At 53.8% G+C, this 23,726-nt stretch overlaps 1 protein-coding gene across 3 annotated transcripts in view; it reads left to right on the top strand.

Annotated features, from left to right (window-relative positions):
- Positions 1–23,726, top strand: part of CAMK2A (calcium/calmodulin dependent protein kinase II alpha) — a gene marked incomplete at both ends in the record, with an annotated part of 65,211 nt that overhangs the window by 27,575 nt on the left and 13,910 nt on the right. Inside the window, 12 exons of one of the 3 annotated variants that reach the window (XM_081230927.1) lie at positions 3,355–3,409; positions 4,288–4,353; positions 4,466–4,538; positions 7,532–7,634; positions 8,938–9,021; positions 9,171–9,265; positions 10,349–10,471; positions 11,052–11,135; positions 12,693–12,735; positions 15,244–15,284; positions 19,968–20,000; positions 20,965–21,013. In XM_081230927.1, the coding sequence (XP_081087053.1) occupies positions 3,355–3,409; positions 4,288–4,353; positions 4,466–4,538; positions 7,532–7,634; positions 8,938–9,021; positions 9,171–9,265; positions 10,349–10,471; positions 11,052–11,135; positions 12,693–12,735; positions 15,244–15,284; positions 19,968–20,000; positions 20,965–21,013 (849 nt within the window). Of the gene's footprint in view, positions 1–3,354; positions 3,410–4,287; positions 4,354–4,465; positions 4,539–7,531; positions 7,635–8,937; positions 9,022–9,170; positions 9,266–10,348; positions 10,472–11,051; positions 11,136–12,692; positions 12,736–15,167; positions 15,285–19,967; positions 20,001–20,964; positions 21,014–23,726 lie in introns of those variants that run through there. The other 2 variants (XM_081230928.1, XM_081230929.1) reach the window with 2 other exon arrangements.

Genomic DNA, 23,726 nt, shown 5'->3' with positions numbered 1-23,726 from the left:
GTGGAGCGGGAAGGCAAACCCAGAGAGTCTGACTGCAGAGCCTGTGTTCTCAGTCCTTCTGTGAATATCAGGCGTGTGCTGTTGGGGGGGCGGGCAGTGGCCAGGGGGTCAAATAGACCCTTCAGTTTCAAAGAAAACAATGGTAACTGTTGGAAATAGGACAGGAATGTCAGAAGTTCATGAATCCAGCTACACAAGTGAAAACTAGGTTACAGATTTGTTTGTTCTTTGACAAGCAGTGACAGCCTAAATCAATGAGCACAGACATGCCGGTCTCCCCACCAGGAGATGGGATTGTCACACAGGCCACGGCCCTTGAATCCTTGCCTCTGTTGGGCTCTGGGTTGAGTTTTTCCTGAGGACAGCTTTCATCCACGGGAGGTGAGGTTCTGTGTGTGAAAACAGCACTGAAGTGAGGAGTCCGGTCTCCTGAGCTCTGAGCTGTGATGCAGACACCTCTCGGGGATTGAAGCCAGCTCCAGTATCATCCCACAGGTGGCGGCCGGAATCCAGCCCATATCCCCCACGCCTGGCTGATCAGAGGGCCAGCCTTTTACAATCAGCACAAAGGCACCATCTGAGCTACAGGCAGCTCTGGATACGCCCCTCGCCCCCGCATTCTGTCCATTTCCCTGAGCCCTGAGGACCTTCTCTGAAAGGGGCTGAGGCTCCTGCCCAGAGGGTAGATCTGGAACCCCAGTCTTCTTGGAGCTCCTCCGAAATGGCTGTTGACCCAGTTCTAAAAGCTCTTTTTGAGACGGTTCTGGATGTAGCTTGGCTTCTCAGAGCTTCTCACACTCAAGAAAGAGGAGTTAAAACACCTGAGCAGAGTAGATGGGAAGGAGTCTGCTGGCCAAGAATCCTCTTGGAAGAAAGGGTGTTTTTCAAAAGTTTGCCCTGATAACACTGTTAATGCAAGTTTATGGTAGATGAATGAGAAGACTAATAATTTTAGAGGTATCTCCTATAACCTCAGCATCTAGAGCTAACATTGATGATATATGCTTCCATGTAATATCTGATATCTGTACCTTCTCAAGTACATCTAAACATATTACCTCAGGTCAGGTTTCTTAGAAGCAGAGCCTGAGGCAGGGATTCAGGTGCGTGTGGTTTACTGAGGATATGCTCCCAGAGGAAGCCTGTAAGGGATGGGGTGAAGCACGATGGAGGGAGGGGAGGGAACTGAGCAGAAATGTGGCCTCAGGTCAAGTCTGACCTGGTCCCAGGTGGGGGGTGCAGTGGGGAGGCCTCTGGAACATAAACATCTGGAGTTGTCCCTCCTTGAAGTAAGGAGACTGGCCCTTTGCACAGACTCTGCCTCCCCACATTAGTCCATCATTGGCTGAAGGCTATAGGTAACCTTGTGGGCAAGGTGGCTCCATCAGCAGTGCGCTATTCTCCAGAGAAGGAGGGCAACTGTGAGTGGTAAGCCAACCCACTGCAGCTGCAAGATGGGTGCACCATCTTCCTAAAGGGGGTCTGGGCAGGGCACCAATGTACAGTTGTCAGATTCTGCACTCAGAAAATACAGGATGCTCAGTTCAAAACACATACATTTCAAAAGTCAAGCCTATCTTTACTTTGAAATGCATTAACAAATTGAAATAGGTTAAAGGATGAAGGGATAGATAGAAATATAATAAAGTAAGTATAATAAGACATTAATGATAGAACCCAGGTGCTGGGTACTTGGGTATTCACTTGACTCTGTTTGAAATTTTTTTTTTTTTTTTTTGCGGTACACGGGCCTCTCACTGTTGTGGCCTCTCCCGTTGCGGAGCACAGGCTCCGGACATGCAGGCTCAGTGGCCATGGCTCATGGGCCCAGCCGCTCCGCACGGCATTTGGGATCTTCCCGGACTGGGGCACAAACCCGTGTCCCCTGCATCGGCAGGCGGACTCTCAACCACTGCGCCACCAGGGAAGCCCTGTTTGAAATTTTTTATAATAAAATGTTGATAAATAATTAAAGCAGGATTATATGATATGTACTCTCAGGCTACCTACTTTTTAGTTTTGCTTTAAGATAGTTTAAAAACATCTTTCAGTCATTATTTATAAATATATATCATTTAAGATTTTTAAAAGACATTTTATTTAAATTTGTATCCCCTTCATCCTCCATCTCTGATCCTCATCTCTGTAGACACACTCTGGGGTATTTAACAATAAATACTGCTTCTCCAAACTTTATGTGCCAATATGAGGGCCCTAAGCTCTTTAGGGGGCTCAGTATTGAGTCAGAAATACATGTACATGGCAGGAATTCAGATGGCACTAGGGCTTACAGCGAAAAGTCACAACGACCCACAGCCCCAGGTGTCCCAATTCCCCTCCTCAAGGCACCCTCAGTGCCCACATCTCTGTATCCTTCCAGAGAGACTTATGCTGTACACAAGCTGAAATACATCCTTTCAGAAAAGGACTATGCATACTGCTTTGCTCTTGGCTTTTTCACCAAACAGCATAATTTAGAGATGATTCCAAACCAGTGGATACATAACTGCCGCGTTATTTTAACAGCTGTGTAATTTTCCGTTGTGCAATGTACCACAATTCTTTGAGCCCACACCCCCCTCCACGGCCATTTTTAAGTTGTGGTGCAGGGAAGGCCATGAACTTGTCCTGGGGGAAGTTGTCCTTGGCTGGCAGGGTGTGGGACCCCTCCACAGAGTCAGCCCCAGGCCTTGGGCCCCCTTTTTTCCCCCAGAAGCTCAGGGGGTCATTTGGAAGCTCTGGGCTCCTGGGGGCTCTGCCTTTGTTCTTGGTAAATGAGGTATGAAGAGATGACAATTCCTCACCAGCCAGAACGCAGGGACCAATGTCATCCCCCCTCCACCAGCTCTGCCATCACCTCAGACCTGGAAGCAGAGCAGGGCCATTAGCACAGGGCCAGCACTGCGTAAACATCGACTGTGTGCCTCACGGAATTCTCACAAGAAGCCTGCGGTTCCAGGAGTTTCAGTCTCATTGTCCAGGCAAGGAAAGAGAGGCTCAGAAAGGGATAGCAATTTGGCCAAAGTCACACAGCTAGCAAGTGGCAGAGATTTGAGCCACAGGTCTTTCCATGACACTGGGCCTCCCAGCAGGGAAACTGAAGGTTGGAGAGGGAAGGGGACCAAACTTTGACCAAAGCAGGGGTCTTTAGTCTTTAAGCCCAGGCATCTTTTGGGGATGCCTGATGTCAGTGATCCTTTGTTTACATGTATTTGTCAAGGCACCTGGCAACTGGCTTGTGCTCAGTATCTTACGGAGAAACTTCGGAATGTTGGCCATTTGCGGGGTGAGAGGGAGGCTGGGAGTGGGGAGCCCTGTGTCCTGCGTAACCAGCTGCCTTGGCTCCTCCTACAGTCCGGCTCCACGACAGCATCTCCGAGGAGGGACACCATTACCTGATCTTTGACCTGTGAGTCTGGCCCCATCCTGGGATGTAGAGTGGGGATGGGGACAGCCTTGGCAGGGATGACCTCACTGGGTCTCTTGGCCTGAAGAGTCCACATGCCTCCTAGGTTGGGCTGAATTACCTCTTCTGATAGAGTTTCCCAAAACGTGGTAGGCCTGCCACCTGAGCAGTGCAGGCTGGTTTTCCTGACACACCAACGAACACTTTTAACTTTCATCATCGTATATTTAGTTTCGTTTCTATTTGTGGCCAGTGATGCTGGTCTTCCATTTATAGTGGTGATATAAAGTTTCCTTTTGGAATAAATTTAAAGTTTTTAAAGCCATTCAATTGAATGAAAAGCAAACATGAACTGAGAGGTCTCAGTGGCTCCTGGTCTCATGGGTAAAGAACAATACTTGAGACAATGGGGGAGTCTGTGCATGTCAGGGTGGGGGGATGTGCAGCGGGGCTATAGGAAATCTCTGTACCTACTGCTCAATTTTGATGTGAACCAAAAAATTAGTTCACAAAAAATTTCACCACATTCACCAAAAATTTAGCTACCCCCCCCCACAAAAAATAGTCTATTAAAAAACAAAAAAGCTCCAGCCACTGGGTTTCCAGGAGCCTAATGAATCATAGTGACGTGTTCTGAGTGTCTCACCCCCAGCTGTAACCTCAGCCTGGCTCTCCCCGAGCGTGGATGGGAGAGAGGTCAGTGGAAGGGTGGGCTGGAAGTCAGGAAGGGGGTTGTAGTGGGGAGCACCCCTGTGGCTTCTGGGGCCCCTCCCTTTGGGCCTGAGGTCCCTGGGCCCCACTCTTAGCTTCCTGGAGACTTTTCCAAAAGACGTGGCACCTGGGGCCTCTGTGGATGAGTGACTCTGTGCCTGTCTCCCCAGCGTCACCGGCGGGGAGCTGTTTGAAGACATCGTGGCCCGGGAGTATTACAGTGAGGCAGATGCCAGGTGAGTGCCAGGTGCAGCCTGGCAATGGTGCCTGGGGGCAGGGCACTCCCTCCTGCTGGCTTCCCCGGAGAGGCCCGCCCTCACCGCCTGCCCCCTTCCTCTCTCTCTTCAGTCACTGTATCCAGCAGATCCTGGAGGCCGTGCTGCACTGCCACCAGATGGGGGTGGTACACCGGGACTTGAAGGTGAGTGACCCACCTGAGGGTGCGGCTCACTGGGAGCCGGCTCCTCCGTCCCCTGCCCTTCCCTCCACCTGCAGAGCCAGGGGTACTATCAGAACCCCGTTAGCTTCCCTGAATTGGGCTGGGTGGGGAATATCTCCCCCACTCTTCAGACGAGGAAACCGGGCTCAAGGACGTGGAGCATCTGGGCTGGGGACCCAGGTTTCTCAACTCCCAGCCTCAGGTGCTTTGTGCCAGGCCAGGTGAGAGGCAGCTAGGCCACCAAGGCTGACTCTGGTGGAGTCCAAATCCCAGCTGGGCCACTTTCTAGCTTCACTGCCTCAGCTTCATTATGGTGGGGGTTGCCATAGCAACCTCATTACAGGGTTGGTGAGGATGTCAAAGGAGCCAGCACAGTGCCTGGTACACAGACGCGTCATCAGTCTTGCTTCTGGGCCTCTGAGGGGAGTGGTGAGGTAGGAAAACAGGCTTTGGGGCCCTCCACGTCCTCCCTCTTCCCACTTGAAGGAGATGGACTGGACTAGGCAGATGTGGAGTCTAAGCTTGGCACCAGCTGCACGGCCTCGCCCGGTCAGCACCTGCTTCACGGTGCTCCTCTGCTGGGCTTCAGGGCATCAGTGTGTGGTAGCTGCACAACACCACTCCCATTTTGCAGAGCAGGAAACTAAGGCCTAAAGAATCCAAGGGATTTGCCCGAGAACAGGCAGTTCAGTTGTGCCTGAGCTAGGGCTGGAGCCCTGGACTTCTGACCGCAGATCCCATGCTACCGGTGGGCTGGGACCAAAACGCCACTCACTGCACCTCCTGCTTCTGCAGGTCACCTAACCCTTCTAGGTGACTCTGCCAGGTGTCCATCAAACCTCTGCTTTTTGACTTTCAGTGACTATGAACTCACTTCTTATGGGGTAGCCCCTTGAACTATTAGGAAATGCTCCTTCAATCTTTCCCACTGTGGGGCTTCGCCTGTGAGCCCCAGTTCTACCCTTCGGGGCCACACAGAGGTCAAGCCTCCAGCTCAGAGCACCCTGGAGGCACGTGAGTGGCTTTGTAGTAGCTCCTAAGGCTTCTACAGGCTGTTCTCCTCCATTCCCCCCTAGGATGGGATTTCCAGGCCTTCCTCATCCCGGGTACCCTCTCTGAGCATCCTGCAGTCAGTCCAGGTCCCTCTGTGGGGTGCAGTGCTCTGACCAGAACCCCTGCTCACCTCTGACTGTCACAAGCCATCTGTGGCTCTGCACCTGAGCCCAGGTGAGCTCCCAGTGTCTCAGTCTAGACCCGCAGGCAAGCGTGCACGCAAAGAGAGTCTCTGGTCAGACTGCCGGGCAGCTTTCCCCGAGGGCCTGTTCCCATTATAACTGTAGCCCCTGCATGAGAGGAGGAACAGGGAGAGGCAGCACAAATTTAGGCCATTCCGGATAGATTAATTAGTGGCACATTCATCAAATCAGGACAGGACAGCTACTGAGACCCAGGACATGTTAGGAACACTGTCCCCAGAGGACCAAAGAGGCCTTAACGAGGGGCAGAAGGAGCTATACTTGTTTGCATCCTGCCTAGTTTGGGGCAGTGAAAGGTCAGGTGTGGGACTCCTTGGAAGTCCCAGTAGGGAAGGGGGTCAGAAGAAATTAGTTGTCTCCAGGGACTCAGAGCCCCTGCTCTTCCTCCCCAAACAAAAAATATGAGTACTGATACTTATCAAGCATTTGTAGTCCACTGCGAAGTGCTTTACAGGGATTATTGTAATTAATCCGTATGCCACCCCACGAAGTAAGCATTATCCCCACTTTTTGGAGAGGAGACTAAAGCTCAGAGAGGTGACAGAATTTGCCTAAGTTCCACAGCATAGAAGTGGCAGCACTGGGAACAGAAGCTGGGCTTTTCTAACCGAAAAGTTCCCACTTTTAACACGTCTCTGCCCTGAAGAGGGGGATTTCCTGTCTTCCAGACCCAGCAGAAGATGACAGCCTTCATGCCCCACAGGCCAGGTGGCACATAGGAGGCCCCACGTCTCTCAGCCTAGAGTGGTTCAGAGCACGGCTCTGGAGCCAGACTATGCCTCGATCTGGTTCTGTCAGTTACTAGCTGTGTGATCTCAGTCAAGTCACTTAACCTCTCTGAACCTCAGTTTCCTCATCTTTATACATGTGACAAATACTTAAGTGCCTGCTATGTGCCGCCCACTGTTTTAGGTGCTGGTGATACATTGGTGGACAGAACACATAAGAAACTCATATTGTACAGAGGTGACGGATAATGAACAAGCACATAGACAGATGGGAAAACACATTAGAAATTGTGATGAGATCTATGAAGGTAACAAGGAGCTAAGACAGAAGATACCTGGGGACTCCTCCTTTAGATAGAGTAGTCATGGAGGGCTTCTTGGAGGGGGTGACATGAAGGTGAGAGCTGGTTGATGAGAAGGAGCCAAACCTGTGACGCATGGAGGGAGAGCAAATCAGGCAGGGGGAGCAGGAAGTGCAAAGACCCTGAGGTGGGAGCAAGCGTGACTGTTTCAGGGGATGTAAGAAGGCCACTGTGGATAATGGAGATAATAATGGTTACCCCAAAGGGTTGATGAGATAATAAATGGAATGATGTATGCAAAACCCTGAGCCCAGGGGCTGGCACGTAGTGGAAGCACAATAAATGTTGCTTCTTTTTCCTTATAGTGGTGATGGCTGTTTCCCCACTGCCCCACCCCCACGTCAGCCCCAGAACCAAACCCTGAGGGAAGGGGAAGGAGGGGTTGGCAGGTTGAAGAAGGGTTTTCCTATTGCAGAAGGTGGAGGGCTACTGTGGGGTAGTCCCGTCTCTGGGAGGCTCAGGGTTCTGTGTTCGGGGCTGGGGGTGGGGGGTGGGGGGGGGTGTGCCTCTGGGTTGCTCAGCTGCTGCTCCTGTACGCCCAGAGCTCCAGAGATGAGGTTCTGAATCTGCTCACTGTCCTCTGGCTTTTTCCTCTCCCCCTTTCCCTCTTTTCTCTTGGCCCTGGGAAGCCGGAGAATCTGTTGCTGGCCTCCAAGCTCAAGGGTGCCGCAGTGAAGCTGGCGGACTTTGGCCTGGCCATAGAGGTGGAGGGGGAACAGCAGGCATGGTTTGGTGAGTAGGGGCAGGGGGTGTCAGGGGTATTGGGGGCCAGCCTTGAGTTGACACGTCAGCCTCTAGGAACCCTCTGCCCAAGCAGAGGAGGTGGCTATTACCCCATCTGGGGCTCAGGGAGCAGAGCCCCCCATCCCTGCAGCTTCTGAGTCAGTGGGGGTCACCCACCCTAGCTCCCTGGGGGCCTGGTGCAGGGACCTGGTTGTCATTAAAACAGTATGTGACTTCACACGCACATCCGGCACTGTCGGCTAGAGGCTTCCATGAGTTCCCCTAACAGCCTGGGTGCTAGATTATTATCCTGATTTTACAGATGAGGAACAGAGGCTAAGAAACTGAGAAAAGGCCAAGGGAGATGAAAAGGGGTAGGGCCAGGATTTAAGCTCAGATGGTCCAATGTGCTCGGAGATTTTAGCATAATTGAGTCTTTTCAGCTATCTGGGGTTGCTTTTTAGTGGGCAATGTTGATCAGTGGTTAAGAGCCAGAGCTCTGGGTTCAAATCCTGACTCCGCTACTTACAGGGTATATGATTTTGGGTGAGTCATTTCACCTCCCTGAGCCTTTGTTTCTTTATCTATAAAATGGGGATAATAATAGTATGTTCCTTGGGGTGGTGTGAGGATTAAATGAGATCAGGCAGAGAAAGTTCTCAGCCCTGCTTAGCACACACACATTAAATAGGAACTATTCTCACAATTACTCGTTAAAACATTTTGGGTGTCCGTTATTTCAACAAATCCTCCCAACAGTGCTGGGAGGTGTTTAGGATAGGAATCCCTAATCCGTTATTCACGGATGAGGAAACTGAGGCCCGGAAGGAAAAGAGACCTACCTAAGTGACTTAGGGCAAAGCCAGAGTTAGGGACAGGCCTTCTGCCATCCCAGGACCAGCTCCTGGAAGGGGTGGGGAGTGGGTGAGGGTTCAGCTCAGCCTGGAACTGACGGGCAAGGACATTTCACCTCTAGAGCCACCAGCGATTGATTGCTAGTGGTTGCCAGGAGGGTTGTGCTAGAAGTTTGTGACTCTGAGGCAGAATCCTGGGATGGATCAATGACTCTGCCATGAGGCTCTCGGTGCTGGGGGGCATGGTGACAGGTATACTCTGCCCTCGTCCACCTTGGTCTAGAGGCATTGGTATCTTACCAGGCCAGGGCTTCCAGCCTTTGGCTGGCTCTGGGGGCAGGGGCCGTTTTCCCCATCTCCAGGGCAACCTCATCCCTCTTCCAGCAGGATCTTGTTCCGGGTTACTTACTTGCCAACCTCTCTGTGTGTGTCTGCCTGTCTGTGTGTCTGGGGAGCAGGGTTCGCAGGGACACCCGGATACCTCTCCCCAGAAGTGCTGCGGAAGGACCCGTACGGGAAGCCTGTGGACCTGTGGGCCTGTGGTGAGTCCATCCAAAGGCCCCTTAGTCCTCCTGGCTGCCTGACCCTCTGGTGCCCTCTCTGTCCTTTCCCATTGTTCTCCTCCCTCACCGCCCCCCCACCCCATCACTACTCCTCATGAGGCTGAAGGTTCTACTGGTTCTCTCCTCAGGGGTCATCCTGTACATCCTGCTGGTTGGGTATCCCCCATTCTGGGATGAGGACCAGCACCGCCTGTACCAGCAGATCAAAGCTGGCGCCTATGATGTGAGTGTTGCTCCTCTCTCCAGCCTCCCTGTCATCCCCTGGGCCCCATCCAGTGAGAGCCAAGGCCCAGTGAGGCCAGAGACCCGAGGATGACCCTGTCCCACCCTCCCAGCCCATTTAGGCCTCCTGCCACTCTCTAGCTACGGGTTGGGGATGGGGTGAACAGCAGGTGGAGCCTGAGGGTGACTGGGGCCAGGCCATGAGCTGGCAGTGCCTAATGACTTGGGCATCTAAGGGATGGGATTTAGTCCATGGGGCCCCAGAGGGCAGAAGCAGCACCAACGTGGTGTGAGAGGTCAGGGGGCAGGCCCCAGGAGCCAGGTTCTCTCTCTATGTATAGAGAGATAGATAGATACATACATACATGTGTACATACATACATATATAGATATATGTACCCACACATACACACATATTATATATTGTATATACAAATAGTAATAATAACTAACGCATATAGCAGTCTTCTAAATGCTTTCTATATATTACTACAGTTAATCCTCACACCAGTCATGACATAGATACTATTGTTACCCCCATTTTACGGATAGGGAAGCTGAGGCGCAGAGAGGTTAAATAAATGCCCAGACCACTTAGCTAAGAAACGATAGAGCTGGGATTTAAACCCAGGCGGTCTGGCTCTAGTGTCCATGCTTCTAACAACCAAGCTGTACTGCTGTTCTGCATGGCTGATGTCTATTGAGCTATATGCTACGTGTTCTATATCATATTTAATCCTCACAACGTCTCTCGGGGTCACATGACTTGCCCAAGCTCACACAGCCCAGGAGGCAGAGCCAGGACTGGAACCCAAGCTTCTGATTTTGAAGTCTGGGCTCTAACCACTGTCGGGCTGCTTTGCAGATAAGGCACAGCTTCAGAAGAGCAGAGGGAGGCCTTCTTTCCCTGGCCATTGTTCTGATTTGTCCTGGGGTCAGGGGACCCTGCGCCATTTCCTGGTTGTGGACGCCCGAGTAGAAGGACACTAGGACCCCTGCCTGCTCCCCTGCCAGTCAGGGGCTGGGGGATCGCAGGGGTGGCCTGGGGTAGGCTGGGCAAACTTGGCCCCTCTGCCCCTTCCAGTTCCCGTCACCAGAATGGGACACCGTCACCCCGGAAGCCAAGGATCTGATCAATAAGATGCTGACCATCAACCCATCCAAACGCATCACGGCCGCCGAGGCCCTCAAGCACCCCTGGATCTCGGTGAGCCTTCCTCAGCAAGGCCCCTCCTGGGACCCCCTCCAGACCTCAGGAATAAGGCCCCTACGGAGGCCTGGCCCTTGCCCCTGGGCCTGAGGGCCCAGCATGGGGCCGACGGAGCTTAATCCAAGAGACACTGACCCCACTGTTGTTCTCAGGGGGAGAGTGGCAAGTGGGGGCTATTCTGGGTTGGCTCAATGACTGGGGGTGCTACTGGCTTTGAATGTCCATTGCCAGGATTTTTTTTTTTTTCTTTTTTGCGGTATGCGGGCCTCTCACTGTTGTGGCCTCTCCCGTTGCGGGGCACAGGCTCCAGACGCACAGGTTCAGCGGCCGTGGCTCACGGGCCCAGCCGCTCTGTGGCATGTGGGATCCTCCCGGACCGGGGCATGAACCCGTGTCCCCTGCATTGGCAGGCGGACCCTCAACCACTGCGCCACCAGGGAAGCCCTGCCAGGATGTTTATACCATCCCCTGGAACAAAAAATCATTCCCCCGAGATGACAACCACATCCATAGGATACTCTGGAGGGGGAGGGAGGGCTTGCCTTCCGCTCACAGACCTCTCCCCCACTCCCTTCAGCACCGGTCCACCGTGGCCTCCTGCATGCACAGACAGGAGACCGTGGACTGCCTGAAGAAGTTCAACGCCAGGAGAAAACTGAAGGTAACAGTAGGCCCTCACCCTCCGTGCCCCCCTGCTGTGGGAGTAGCTTGGCCTGGGTCTCCACAGTGGCCAAGAGACCTGCTCACTAGTTCTTTCCTCTGTTGAGTCAACAAGTGTTACTGAACGCCGGCTGCCTGGACTGGGCAGTGAGCAGCGGTGAGGACAGACGAGTGATGGAGACGTTATATGGGGCAGTGGTGAGTGCTGTGACCACATGCCCTGAGGCTGTGGGAGTGCATAGCAGGGCCATGGAGCAGGTCTGGATGGACCAGGGAAGGATCCCAGAAGCCTTCCTGGGCAAGTGTCATTTGAGCTGAGATCCCGAAGGATAAGCAGGTATTAACAGTATAGAGACAGATTGGGCAGATGTTCCAGACACAGAGAAAAGCCTGTGCAGAAGTCTGGAGGCGTGAGCATGACCCCTTAGGGGGACTGCAAGTGTTTCGGCGTGGCTGGGAGAGGTTTCCGGGGGTGACATGTGACTGGGCAGGAGACCATGGTGGGGGTGAGAGACCCCAGCTGCCAAGCACTGGAGAGGAATGGCCGAGGGACTAGACAGGGGTTGTGGTTCCAAGGAAGCCACAGTGTGACCCAGGTGGGCCCTCAGCTGCCAGCCTCTCAGCAGGTCTGTGTGTTCTCAGGGCCGTGACATCTCCTGGCCTAGCCCTTGCCAGGGACCCCGTGAGCAGGTAGGAAGAGCAACCAAGGGGTCCCCAGCTGGTTGGAACAGAAAAGCCATCCACATGCTGAGTGACAGATGCTGAGGCCCTGGCTTCTTCGGAATCTCCTCACCAACTGCTCCCAGGCCTGGCATGGTGGCTCAGGACAGGGACATGGGCCAACGGGGTGCTGGCCAGCATGATGCCAGGAGAATGGCATCTCACCCCCAGCCCCGCAGTGGACGCTGTCACAGGAGAAGTCTCAAAATGTCAGAGTCAGGGAGTCTTAAAATCATGGACTGTCAGACCCAGAGAGTGTTCAAATCAGACAGCAATTAGAACCAGGAGGGCCATTGGTCCCCAGCCCCTCCATTGACAGAGGAGGGCTTTTCCTCATTAACCCAGGGTTCCGAACCCAGGAGCCACAGAGGGCGAGCTAGTACTGGAATGAGGAGCTGAGTGCCCTAGGCAGAGGGTGGAGACGGGGTGGGGTGGGGGACCAAGGGGTGCAGAGTCTACTGTCCTTGCCCCATCAGAAAACTTCCTTGGCCTTTAGGAGCCCCACTGACAGGTGTCCCAGAGCACAGCCACCAGCTCTGGCCAGGCCGGTGGAATCTATTAATATCTGCTCCTAGGATGGCCGTGTACCCAGAGCGATGCCAGCTAAGGCCTAGCTCACCCCTGCCTCACCCTTCTCCAAGGGAGTTGTGGATGGTCTCGGGGCTGTGGGGTGAGAGGAATGGAGGAATGGAGGGCAAGGGTCAGAAGGCTTTGGCTTTGTATCTGAATGGAGCACCTGCCTCTCCTTCCCCACTCCCCTCCCATTTCTCTGTCTCTCCTCTCCCCCCTCACCTCTGGCCTCCTCTCCCCCCAAACCTCCTCCTCTTATCTGTTGCAGGGAGCCATCCTCACCACTATGCTGGCCACCAGGAACTTCTCTGGTAGGTGGTAGGACCTCAGATTTCCAAATACATCCTGCAGGAGGTAGGGACATTGCCGTATGGGGTATCTGGTGCCCTCAGGCCAGAGGGCCTGGGGAGAGGGGGGCTGTAGGGGACCCCATGACTGGGGACTTAGCTCACCTGATGCAAGCCTGCAGAAGTAAAGGTCAAAGGTCATCAAGCCAGGGGCCCACCAGGAAGGGTTAGAGGTTAAGTCTGGCTCCCCCACCTCACAGCAGTGCTGGGGTTCTCAGGCTGGGCCGGCCAGAGGGGAGGGCCTCACAGATGTCAGGGTACAGGTCCAGGAGGGACTGACTCAGGCCCAGGGAGTAGCAGTATTCCTGTTCCCCACAGTTATGAAGCAGTGCCCGTGCTTTCACTCACGTGGTCTTTGTGACAAGGTGATTGCCATCCCTGTTTTCTGAGTGAGGAAACAGAGGTTCAGGGAGGTAAACTCTGACTTGCCCCAGGTCACACTGTTAGAGGGAGGCTTTCAGTGCAGCTGTGACCAGACCCAGAGCAAGTGCCTTACCAGGCTGGGTCACCAAGGAGTCCAGGGTAGGAAGCTTTGGCCTTGGCCTGGGCTGGTTCAGGCGGGAAATGCCCAGTGACCTGTGGCATGTGGCCCCGAAGAGAGAAGGGGAGGGGATTAGCATCAGGGCTTAGCAAGAAGCTCCCCTTGGCATGTTAGAGAGTGCCGTGCCCAGCGTCCGCCAGAGGCTTCTCTCTGGGGAGCCCGGGGCGGCGGATGGGGCAGGTGAACAGATACAACAAGGCTCACCCGAGGGGCCCTCTGGTTGGGGCGGCTAGAGCTGCTGTGGCACGTGGCTGGCTCCACTGCAAGGGGTCGGCTCTGGGAAGCTACAGCCCTGGCTTTGCTGAGAGGGTCCACCTGCACATTTAACCAGCTGGGAGAATGAGACCCAGGGCTGGGAAGACCCTGCAACTTCAGATTTGGGCTTTCCCTACCACACCGGACTGCCTTCCCACTCTCTCCCCAGACAAGGATCCTGCAGTTCCTTAAACTGAAAGATGAGCCATCCAGGCAGTCAGAGTCTTTTTTTAACAACTGAAGTGCCCCTAGGGCACCCTAGTCCAGAGCTCATAAAACAGAGCCCATGGGTTAGTCCCTCTCTCTCTCGATGTGCTTGGGGGCACCAGTGGTGTTTAAAATTTTTTTTCTGGTAAGAGTTTCCAGCACTTAAAAACCAGGAGATTTCATAGAAAATCCCAGATTTCTGACTTCTCTTGAAAATCAGAATATGTGGCTTCACGGGACCCGCAGTCCTGTAATAGTGGGCTGGAGCTGAGAGGGGCCTCCTTGGAGGCTTGAGGGGCAAGTCCTCTCCCTGCTGCTGTGCATCCTGGTCTAGCTCACAAAGCCCATGATGATGGCTGGCCATTCCTCTCGGCTTTGGGATCCAGAGGTACTCCCCCGGCCCCACCACTGCCTTGCTTTGCAAGAGGGAAATTTTGCAAGAGGGAAAAGTTGCATGAGAGCCTGAGAGGGGTCATAGGTGGAAATGTGAGGATGACTGGGGAGCTGGACCAGCCATAAGCCCCAACCCTCCAAGCCTCTGGGGCATCAATGTCCAGTACCACCCCTCCTCCCCATCTCGCTCTCTCCAGGCCACCAGGAAAAGGACTTACAGTGGCTACCATTTACTGAGCATCTACTGCATACACGTCAAGTGCTGTGCTAAGCACTTTAGAGATACTGTCTGGTTTAACTTAAGGCCATTTGCTTGAGGTTTGAAGCAGCCAGATGTCAGGCTGCACAGGGCTGGGCATTGATCCATTTCCTGACTGATGCCCTCTCCAAGGGCTCTGACCAGGAGGTGAGAAGGAAGAGAATGGGAAATGAGAGGTGGGGCCTCCCTGAGAGCTGTTGCTCTGCTTTTCCCAGCCACCAAGGACACAGCCAGCCCCAGTGTGGGGCTCTGGAGTTTGAGGGTAGGGAGGCCTCTGCAGGGGATGGGTGCTCTGGCAGGGGTGGGCCCCAGAGCGGGGGCATCTGCTTGTTATCACCAGCAAAATGCAGCTTCGCAGCTGTCCAGAGTGAGTAGGCAGGGCTGACACATGACCTCCGCAGCAGCATGGGGCTAAAATTAGAGCAGACTGGGGCGGGGAGGGAGCATCCAGCCCCAGGCTGGGCAGCCGGGCCTCCGGGTTGGCCACCACTAGCACGGGTGGTGACTAGGATCTGGAGGGAATCCCCAGACTGAAACAGCAATCCCACGGTCCTGGGACACATTGGGCACCTCCCTCAACCCATGGAGCCAGAGGGTCACACTTGAGAGTCCTGAGAACCCAGGCCCACTCCCACCCAGCGGGCCACCGGCAGACCCAGGGCCGCCCAGGAAGGAAGAGGAGCAAGGGGAGGAGGTCTCCCCACGTCGCTGCTCTGGCTCTGTGCCCTCTGCTGCCCGTGGATGTTGCTCTTCCTCGCCCTGTGGGCCCTGGTGCCCTGCCTGGTGTTGGTCACCCTCTACTTTTTCTCCTCTGCAGGCGGGAAGAGTGGAGGAAACAAGAAGAATGATGGTGTGAAGGTAAGTCCCGGCCAGCCCGGCAGGGTCTGCCTCTGACAGCGTTTCCGCCCACAGGGCCCGGCTTGCAGGGCTGAGACAAGAGCCAGGCCTTGCTGATGGTGTTCTGGGCAGACGTGCTCACCCCGTACCAGCCTGGCATCCCCAGACCCAGACCTGGGCTACGGTGCCCATCCTCCCACCGGGATTGGTGGGGGGCAGGTGGGGGAGGGGAGGGTTGAAAGAGGGTGGGAGAGGCAGGTGGCCTGGGGTTGGGGTGGGCATGAGGGCCGGTCAAAGGAGATTTCTGCGGTTCTGCAGGACTGGTGAGTGAGTGGGTGCAAAGAAGGGACAGAGATGTCATGAGGGGTGACCTCCTCCTTCCCGAGTGTAGGCTGGCTGGAATGGGCCCCTGACCCAGTGCACGCCCCAGTCCAGCCTACAAAGCCTGCAGGGCATGGACAGCCAATCCTCTTGGCTTTGACACCCAGAGGTACCCATCCCCATCAAGGCCTGCCGGTTCAGTGCTAAGAATCCCCTCCTCTCCCCGACCCAGGCCTGCCCTGTCCCCACCCCTGATGCCCGAGCTGCTTTCCTCCACACCCCACTGACCCCTCCCTCCCTCCTCTCTCTTCTCCCTCTGCTCTCTGGGGCCTTGTCCCCTACTTTCTGCCTGGTCCCCTACTCTCTGCAGCTCCCTCCTCCCCTGCCACTGGCTCGCCTTGTGGATTCTCCTCTCTCGAGACCCTGCCTTTTTCTGGGCTCAGAGCCCTGCCTGGCCAGGGCCCCAGGGCTGGGCTGTGCCCAGGACACTGGAAGGTGTGGGATGCTTTCCAAACACAGCCACCCAGGTGGGCTGGTGTCTTCATGGCTTGGTTTGTAGTGGCATTTAGGGTCTCAGGCCTCTGGCTTTGGTCTGCCGGGGGTGGCATGGGAGGGGATCTGGGCTGTCTGCCTGAGGCCAGGATATGGCCCTCCTCTCTGCTCTTGGCCCTCTGGGGGCTTGAGTTTCCCCATAGGTACAGTGGGAGGGGGGAGGGCTGTGAACTCCATGATTTTCAACATTTCAACTTTAAAAACAAACAAGAAAACATCATTTTCCCTTCTCATCTTGGATGTTTGAGGTATATGTAATTATTTGGTTATCAGTCAAAGCCAGTGGTTTTCAAATGGAATTCCTTGGAGCCCAAAGGTTCTGGGGAGGTACCTCTGGCAGCAGATGGGGAGGGATTGGAATGGGGAGGCCAAGCAGAGAGGATTTGGGGCTTCTCACACCCGCTTCAGCCAGAACAACTCCGTGGACCAGCCATCGCAGTGGCTGAGAGCCTGGGTGAGCTTATAGCCCATTATCTGCATCTCCTTAGCCTGTGTTTCCTCATTCAAGCAATGGGTGAGCAGGGTTTCCCACCTCCCAGGGCTGTTTGTGAGGATGAACTAAGATACTGTGTATTGAGGACTTAGCGCAGCGCTGGCGTGCGATACATGCTCATGAGATGCTAGTCAGTAGTATTATCTTTTCTGTTTTATGTGTTGGACTTTCGGGTAAGATTTCTCATGAAGTTTGCTCAAGAAAATACTTGGAAAACACAGATCTAAAGCCAGCCCAATTTATACAGTTAACACACATGCATCCCAAATGCTGTAATGGAATCCAGAATTGAGTTTTGGCTTACCTGCTGTTTTGGGTTACCCATGAGTCACCCCCCTCCCCATTTGAAAGGATGATGGAGGGATGTGCAACTTGCGGGGGAGGGGGGCAGGCTTGGAGCAGCTGGGGCTCAATCTGGCCCTAGTGTGTAGGCACTGGGGGTACTGGGTCCCCTGGGGAAAATCATATTTGGGGGATATGGGGCAGAGGCCACAGGCGCTAGTGGGCTGGGGCCCAGGTAGGTGGAGGAAGAAGGGCTGCAGGAGGTCTGCCGCCATCTGCTTGGCGCTCGGGTGTAGCCCTGGCAAAGCCCTGGTCAGGGCCTCCCTCAGGCTGGGTCGTGGGATGAAGCTCTTGTCTGGCTCCTCTCTGGGCAAGGCCAGGAGGCAGAGGCTGTCTGAGGGCAAGGGCATCTCGTAGCGTGGCAGGGCTCTGGCTGGTCACTGCAGGGCCTTCCAGTGGGCACAGTGAAGAAAGTGCTGCTGCTTCCTGTAGGGCAGGACAGACCCTGAGTGACTTCTCAGGGTAGCCTGGGTGTGGAGGAAGAGACACTCAAAGGCTATTCCTGGCCCGACCCTTTCTCTGCAGCTCAGCCTCCTCCCCTTCCTTGGGTTGGAGGAGCGGGGACATCCAGCCGGAAGAGGGGAGTAACCCAGGGGGATTTGCCCAGGATTTGGGGAGCCCGGCCTGCAAGAGGAGGGAGGTCCATTCATGTTTTTACTATGCCTGAAACTGGACCTCAAGTCAAGAAGCCAGGGGTTTGAGCCTGGGCCCCCACTGTTCCCTCCCTTGGGGACCTGGGCCATCATCTGTGCAAGATAAGAGCTGTTTTCAGGGAGGCTGGTGAGAGGCTCCCACCGGGGTGGGCCTGGTGGAGTCGCATCGTGATGCTCCTATAGCCAACATGTGCTCGGCCAAAGCAGGAACTACAACTTGGTCCCTAGAGACAAACCACTGATTCCACCTGGGGCTTAATTGAAGAAGCAGTGATCGGTTCCAACGCTGGAGGAAAAACTGGCGGGTTGGAGTTCAAGATATGATACAATACCGTACTTTATGGGCTTTTAAGGGCTTTTCAAGGTTAACTTCGACCATCCTCTGTTTCTACCATCCCTGCCAACCTTAGAACCATGTCCTTCACGTGGTTCTAAGAGATGTGACTCTACTTTTGGTGACAGTTCACTTTTTAACTGAAACTAACATGCTGGTCGGTGTAGGGTTATTATTAGTATCATCATCATTTTGTGATTCAGGAAAGTCGAGTCTTTCTATTACCGAGAAGCGATGCCCCCAGTCCCAGCCACTCCTAGGCCTCTACTCTCATGAAGAGGGGCTGACCGCTCCCACCCCTCAACCCCACTCACTGCCCCCTGTTGGTGTCCCATCCGTGCGTCATGACCCCTCTCCCCCATGTCCCATCCTGTCACTGTGCGTCCGAATTTGATGCAGTCTCTGCTATGTGTTGCCTCCTCGTGTCCCGCCTGGAACCTCCTGGCCCTCATGCTGCTCCTCAGGTTTCCGCTGACAGCCGAGCTGTGTGGGCCTGTCCCCTCCAACACACACTGTGCCTGGCCCGGCTCCGGCCAGGAGTGAGGCCAACACTAGGAGGACAGGGCAGGGAAGGAGGGGCTGGCTGCCGGCTGCTGCCTTGCAGGGGTCACACTGCCCGGGCCAGCTGAGGCAGAGGCAGGGGCTGTGAGCACTTACACTGGAAATGCCCAGTGAGCCACCTCCATGCAGAGGCCCTGGATGGAGGGGACAGGATCTAAGGCTCCTGGCACTCAGAGGCTCCTGGATCTTGGAGTCAGAAAGCCCAGACTTAGACCTGAGGACCCTTGGAGAATATCCAGTGCCTCCCACTGGCAAAGGCCTACCTGGAGGTCATCTCAAGTCCCCCTCTGCTCCCCAGAGCAGCAAAGGGAGAGCCTCCTGGCCTCCCAGATGTAAGTGCTTCCAGGATAAGCCTTTGAAGAGCCATCAGGCTGTGGGTACCTGGAGACCTGGACAGAGGAGAGGGCCTGCGCTGGGGGTTTCAGCCTCTTCTTTGCTAGTAGCTAGCTGAGCGACCTTGGGTGGATCGCTGCCCATCTCTGGACCCCAGGTTCTTGTCTGCTCAATGCAAGTGTCAGTCTTGGCCTGTAACCTTCTATTTGTGTGAGTCTTTAAGACTCCAGGCTTAGAGCTGAAAGAAGGAGAAGATAGTCTACATGCTCCTCTCTCCTTCCCTTGGTTCCACAGTTGATTATACAGGGGAAATGACAAATCCCCCCAAAGCTAGAATAGGCTGAATGGCAGGGCCCAAAGACTCGAATTCTGGGCTCAGCTGTGTGTCTGCCTTTGCCTCAGTTTCTCTATCAGCATAAAGGAGCCGAATAGGCCAGTCACTGAGAAGCTGTGGGCACAAGCAGGACTTCTGAGGCCACTTAGAGGAGTGGTTCCCACACCTGTCTCTGCTTTGGAATCACCTGGGGATATTGTTTAAAATAAAGATGCCCAGGCCCCAGCCCAGACCTAGTTATCAAACTCCTTAGAGGGGGCCTGGTTATGTATATTTTGGACAAGTTTCCTGAGTGGCTATGACACTCAACCGAACTAGGAGTGGAGTCTTTTCAGCAGAGACACAGGAGGAGTCTAGGAGGAGACATTGGGCCTCATCTCCAGACCCGAGCACCTTTTTGTCCTTCAAGAGCCTTGGATTCTGGAGGCCTTAGGCACCTGGTATCTGAGACCCAGGATTTGCTTCCTCCATCTGAACTTAGCATAGGGGGAGCCCTGATCCAAGAGAGGCTTAGCCCGCAGCTTGGTGGTTGGATTGTTGAGACCCAGGCAGCTGTGCACGAGGCCCCAGAACTCTAGGCTGAGAGAGGCCTGGCCCTGCCGGGTCAGCTGCTGCTGGTGGCCCTGACTCCTTGTCCGGATGCCATTGCCGGCAAGGGACCACAGAGGATGACCCCGAGACCCATCCTCCTTCCACCCCTCCCCTGTCGTTCGTTCCTCTGCTCCCTGCCGTTTTCACGCTGTGTCTTTTCCTGTCCCATCTCTTCTCCTTGTTTTTCCAGAAAAGAAAGTCCAGTTCCAGCGTTCAGTTAATGGTGAGTGTCTGCCGTCTCCCAAACGCCGGTAAATCCTGGGCCTCGAACCCTCGCTCCTGCCTCGCTCCTGCGGGCTACACTGGGAACCCGGGCGGGGAGAGGGTGCTCAGGGTGTGCTTGGTACGTGTGCCTCGTGTGACAATATGTGTGTTGTGTGTGCGTGTCGTTGGCGTGTTTCTGTTGACACCTCCAACTCCATGACCCAGGCCAGCAGCCTGACGGTAGACCTGAGAACTCCCTCGGATGCGAAGGTTGATTTGAACCCCATCCCACATCCAGCCCATGGCTTCTCGCTTCGCCTTGCCCTCTGCTCTGGAACTCAGCTCAGGACTTGGTTTGTGCCAGTTGTGGCCACTGGGGGGCTTGGTTTGGCCGAAGTAGCAGGCGCCGTAGAGGCCCTTCTTGAGCTTCTGTGGGGCTACCCAGGGCCTGCCGGTGGCAGAGGAGCCACCAGCCCCTGCCACCGTCTAGGGGTTCCTGCGGTGGCGTGGTGGCCCACGTCCCTCTTCTTCTGATTCCATTGCTGTCTCCCTCAGTTGTGTGGTTTTTCTCCCCCTGAAAAGCCCAGCCTCTGTCACATTGGGCCTCCCCCCATCTCTCTCTTCCTCTCCTGCCAGTGTGTGTACTCCTTCCCCATCCTGTGGCCACCATGTGCCTCTCTGCCCTCCACACCCCCTCTCTGCTCCCTCAAGCAGACAGGGCTCAGGACCCCCTTCCAGAAAGGCCAGGGCTCTCTATGCATCCACCCCTTCATTTACACCCCCGTCCCCACCACCAGCCACCAGCCACCTGCTTAGTTGGGCCCGTCCCCTCCTTAGGCTTGGAAGTCTGACAGGGTTTTCAGTGCAGCACCTGGATGGCAGAGCCAATGAGGCTTACGGCAACGGGGCCGCAGCATCAGGCAGACCACACCTCTTCCCGCTTGACAAGTGGGCCTCACCACCTCCTGTGTTCTCTTTGGCAGGAATCTTCAGAGAGCACCAACACCACCATAGAGGATGAAGACACCAAAGGTAGGAGGGGTCTTGCCTTCAGCATCTGGGCCCCCGGGCCTCCTGGCAGGCCCCCTTCGCTGACAGTCTCCAGCCTGAAGGGACCCCAAGGCCAGCTTTGTGTCCTGTTTCTCTACAAAGAGCCTCGCTTTGGCTCCTTATAGACTGGGTACACGGTGGGGTGCCATTTCCCTATGTGAGGTGCCTGGATGGACTTTTCTCACGGTAGCAGTTATGTGTTGACTTTAACATGTATTAGAAAAAAATTAATTTAACATCGTCAAGTCATAAATGTATCATAGTAGTAGACATTTTCCTTTTGAAGTGTTTTTGGATTTAAAAAAAAAAACACAAGTTGATTTTAAAAACTTGAAGTAATTATATAGTAAAGGAAGGGAAAGCAAAAATGTATCAATAGGAAATTCAACAAACTGGAATATGGGAAACACTGCCTAAGACTGACCCAAAATGCAGGGGCTACTGTAGCCAGTGGCTAATAGTCTTCACAAGCCCTCAGATGAAAGGGGGGGAAAGACGCCAGATAACGGTTATCTGATAGTAAGAGAGGAAATAATAGGATGGTAATAGGGATACTGGCCGCCTTTTATGGGGTACTTACTGTGTGCCAGACCTGGTTCAAGTGCCTGATGTTCACCTGAGCTTTGCCACAAGCTAAGAAGTAGGTACTGTGATTAACCCCATTCGACAGCCCAGAAACTCAGGGGCTGAGTGAATGGGCCCAAGGCCCCAGAGCTCGTGAGCTCGTAAAGGGGACAGTTAGGATATGAACCCAGGCAGTGTGGCTCCAGGGCCTGGCTCAGCTGAGGAGGCCTTGGCATGTGGAAAGGTGCTTGGAGCTTGGCGGAGGGAGGAGGGAGCATTGGCTTCCGCCCAGGAGACACCAGATCCTTGGACGAGTCAGTGACATCCTGCTGTTCTGCCTGTACCCAGCCCTTCTTCTTCCCCCAGGACAGGGAGACCGGCGAGGGAGGGGGTTCTCACACTCAGGTGTGTGTCAGAGATGCCTGGGGAGTCTCTGAAATCTAGAAAAACAGCATCGACCTGGAGAGATCACAGCTGGGCCAGTTGAGATATTTTCAGGAGTTTAGATGATTTGCTTCTAAAAGGATATACAATGATGGGGAAAAGAGCATTTTATTATGTAATAAATATTTTTGTACAATTGCCGTTCAGGCTTATTTAAGGCAGTTTTGACACACTAAATGCCGTTGACTGCCTCCTGACTCTGCCACGATGTTTGGAAGACCAGCCCCACCTCATGTGTGTCCCTCTCCGGTCATTCCCAGCTGGGGCAAAGCAGGGGCAGGAGACGGTCACTCCATCACCATAGCCTGGTGCTAGAGCAAATCAAGCGTCTATGAAAGCACCAGGGACAACCTTCAAAATGCATTATCTCGAAGAATTCCCTTGGGATCAGGTCAGCATTCTAAGTCCCTCAAGTATGACTTTTAACCATATTCCTGGCCCTGCTCCAGTGGAATCTGATTCCATAGGTTTGTGGTGGGCCGAGATAGGTTGTTTCTGAGACATTCACCATATTTGAGGCTCATTGTAAGGTGCTGGGATTTTTGAGGAGACTTGTTGTGGCCTCATAATCCTGGTCTCAGTGCAGACAGGGTCTGTGGAGGCAAACTGGCTCTGTGATTCTTCATTGGAGTCCATCTGCTGGGTGACCTTAGACAACTTACTGAACCTCTCTGAGCCTCAGTGTCCTTAACAGTAAAGAGATGATAATAGTATCAAGCTCAGAGGATTGCTGTGCGGATGAAATGAGAGGCTGTGTCTAAAGTGCCTACACGGTGTCTGGCATATGGCCACTGTTTAATAAATCTTAATTTCTCTTCTTTCAAACTGGAGCTTATGGTTGAATGACAGGAAGCCATATGACGTTTCCTTGGAGCGTCAGTTTTACTCAAAGATTATTTTAAGACAAATATTTATATGTTCAACAGACAGAGAAATGTTTGGAATAGAATGTAAAATTTGTGTGCTCTATTAATGTAAAATGTGACCCGTTAAAGACATTTTCCACCTGGGGTAACAGCTCTGGGTTACATCCGCGAGGCCTGACATTTACAATCATTATCCTTTGCTTTAGAGATATCAGGATGGGAACATTTGCGAAGTCTTGAATTTTAGTTCACTTATGCCCCTTTTAAAGAGGGGAGGATGGGACTTCCATGACGGTCCAGTAGTTAAGACTCTGCGCTTCCACTGCAGGGGGCATGGGTTTGATCCCTGGTTGGGGAACTAAGATCCCACATGCTGTGCAGCATGGCCAAAAAAAAAATAAAATTTAATTTAAAAATAAAATAAAGAGGGGAGGCTGAGGCCTAGAGAAGAGAAAGGGCATGTCAATGTTATTAATGGTAAAACTGGGACCCCGTTCCCTGCCTCAGTTTCCACACCTGTAAAAGGCCATGTCTGATGGAAGAGATGCTGGCCCAGCCAGGAGCATCTCCCCCTGTTTGGCAGGAGAGAAGAACTCTGTGCCTCCCCCAGCTTCTCCAGGCCTCAGAGAAAGTTTCCAGAGAACCATTTTCTGGTGTTAATTTGTTAAGTCTTCTTACTAAGTGAGAATAGCAGCTGGTGGGGTGGATTCTGACCTAACATTAAAGTTAATTAGAAATGTCATCCTCCAGGGAACATTTTCCCCTCAGCAAAGAAAGGGACATTAATATTTCAGATCCCCTCAGGCTTAATACACAGGCCT

Source organism: Mesoplodon bidens (genome assembly GCF_964165515.1).
Source record: "Mesoplodon bidens genome assembly, chromosome: 4".
NCBI lineage: Eukaryota > Metazoa > Chordata > Mammalia > Artiodactyla > Ziphiidae > Mesoplodon > Mesoplodon bidens.
This window is presented reverse-complemented; position numbering and strand designations above follow the sequence as displayed.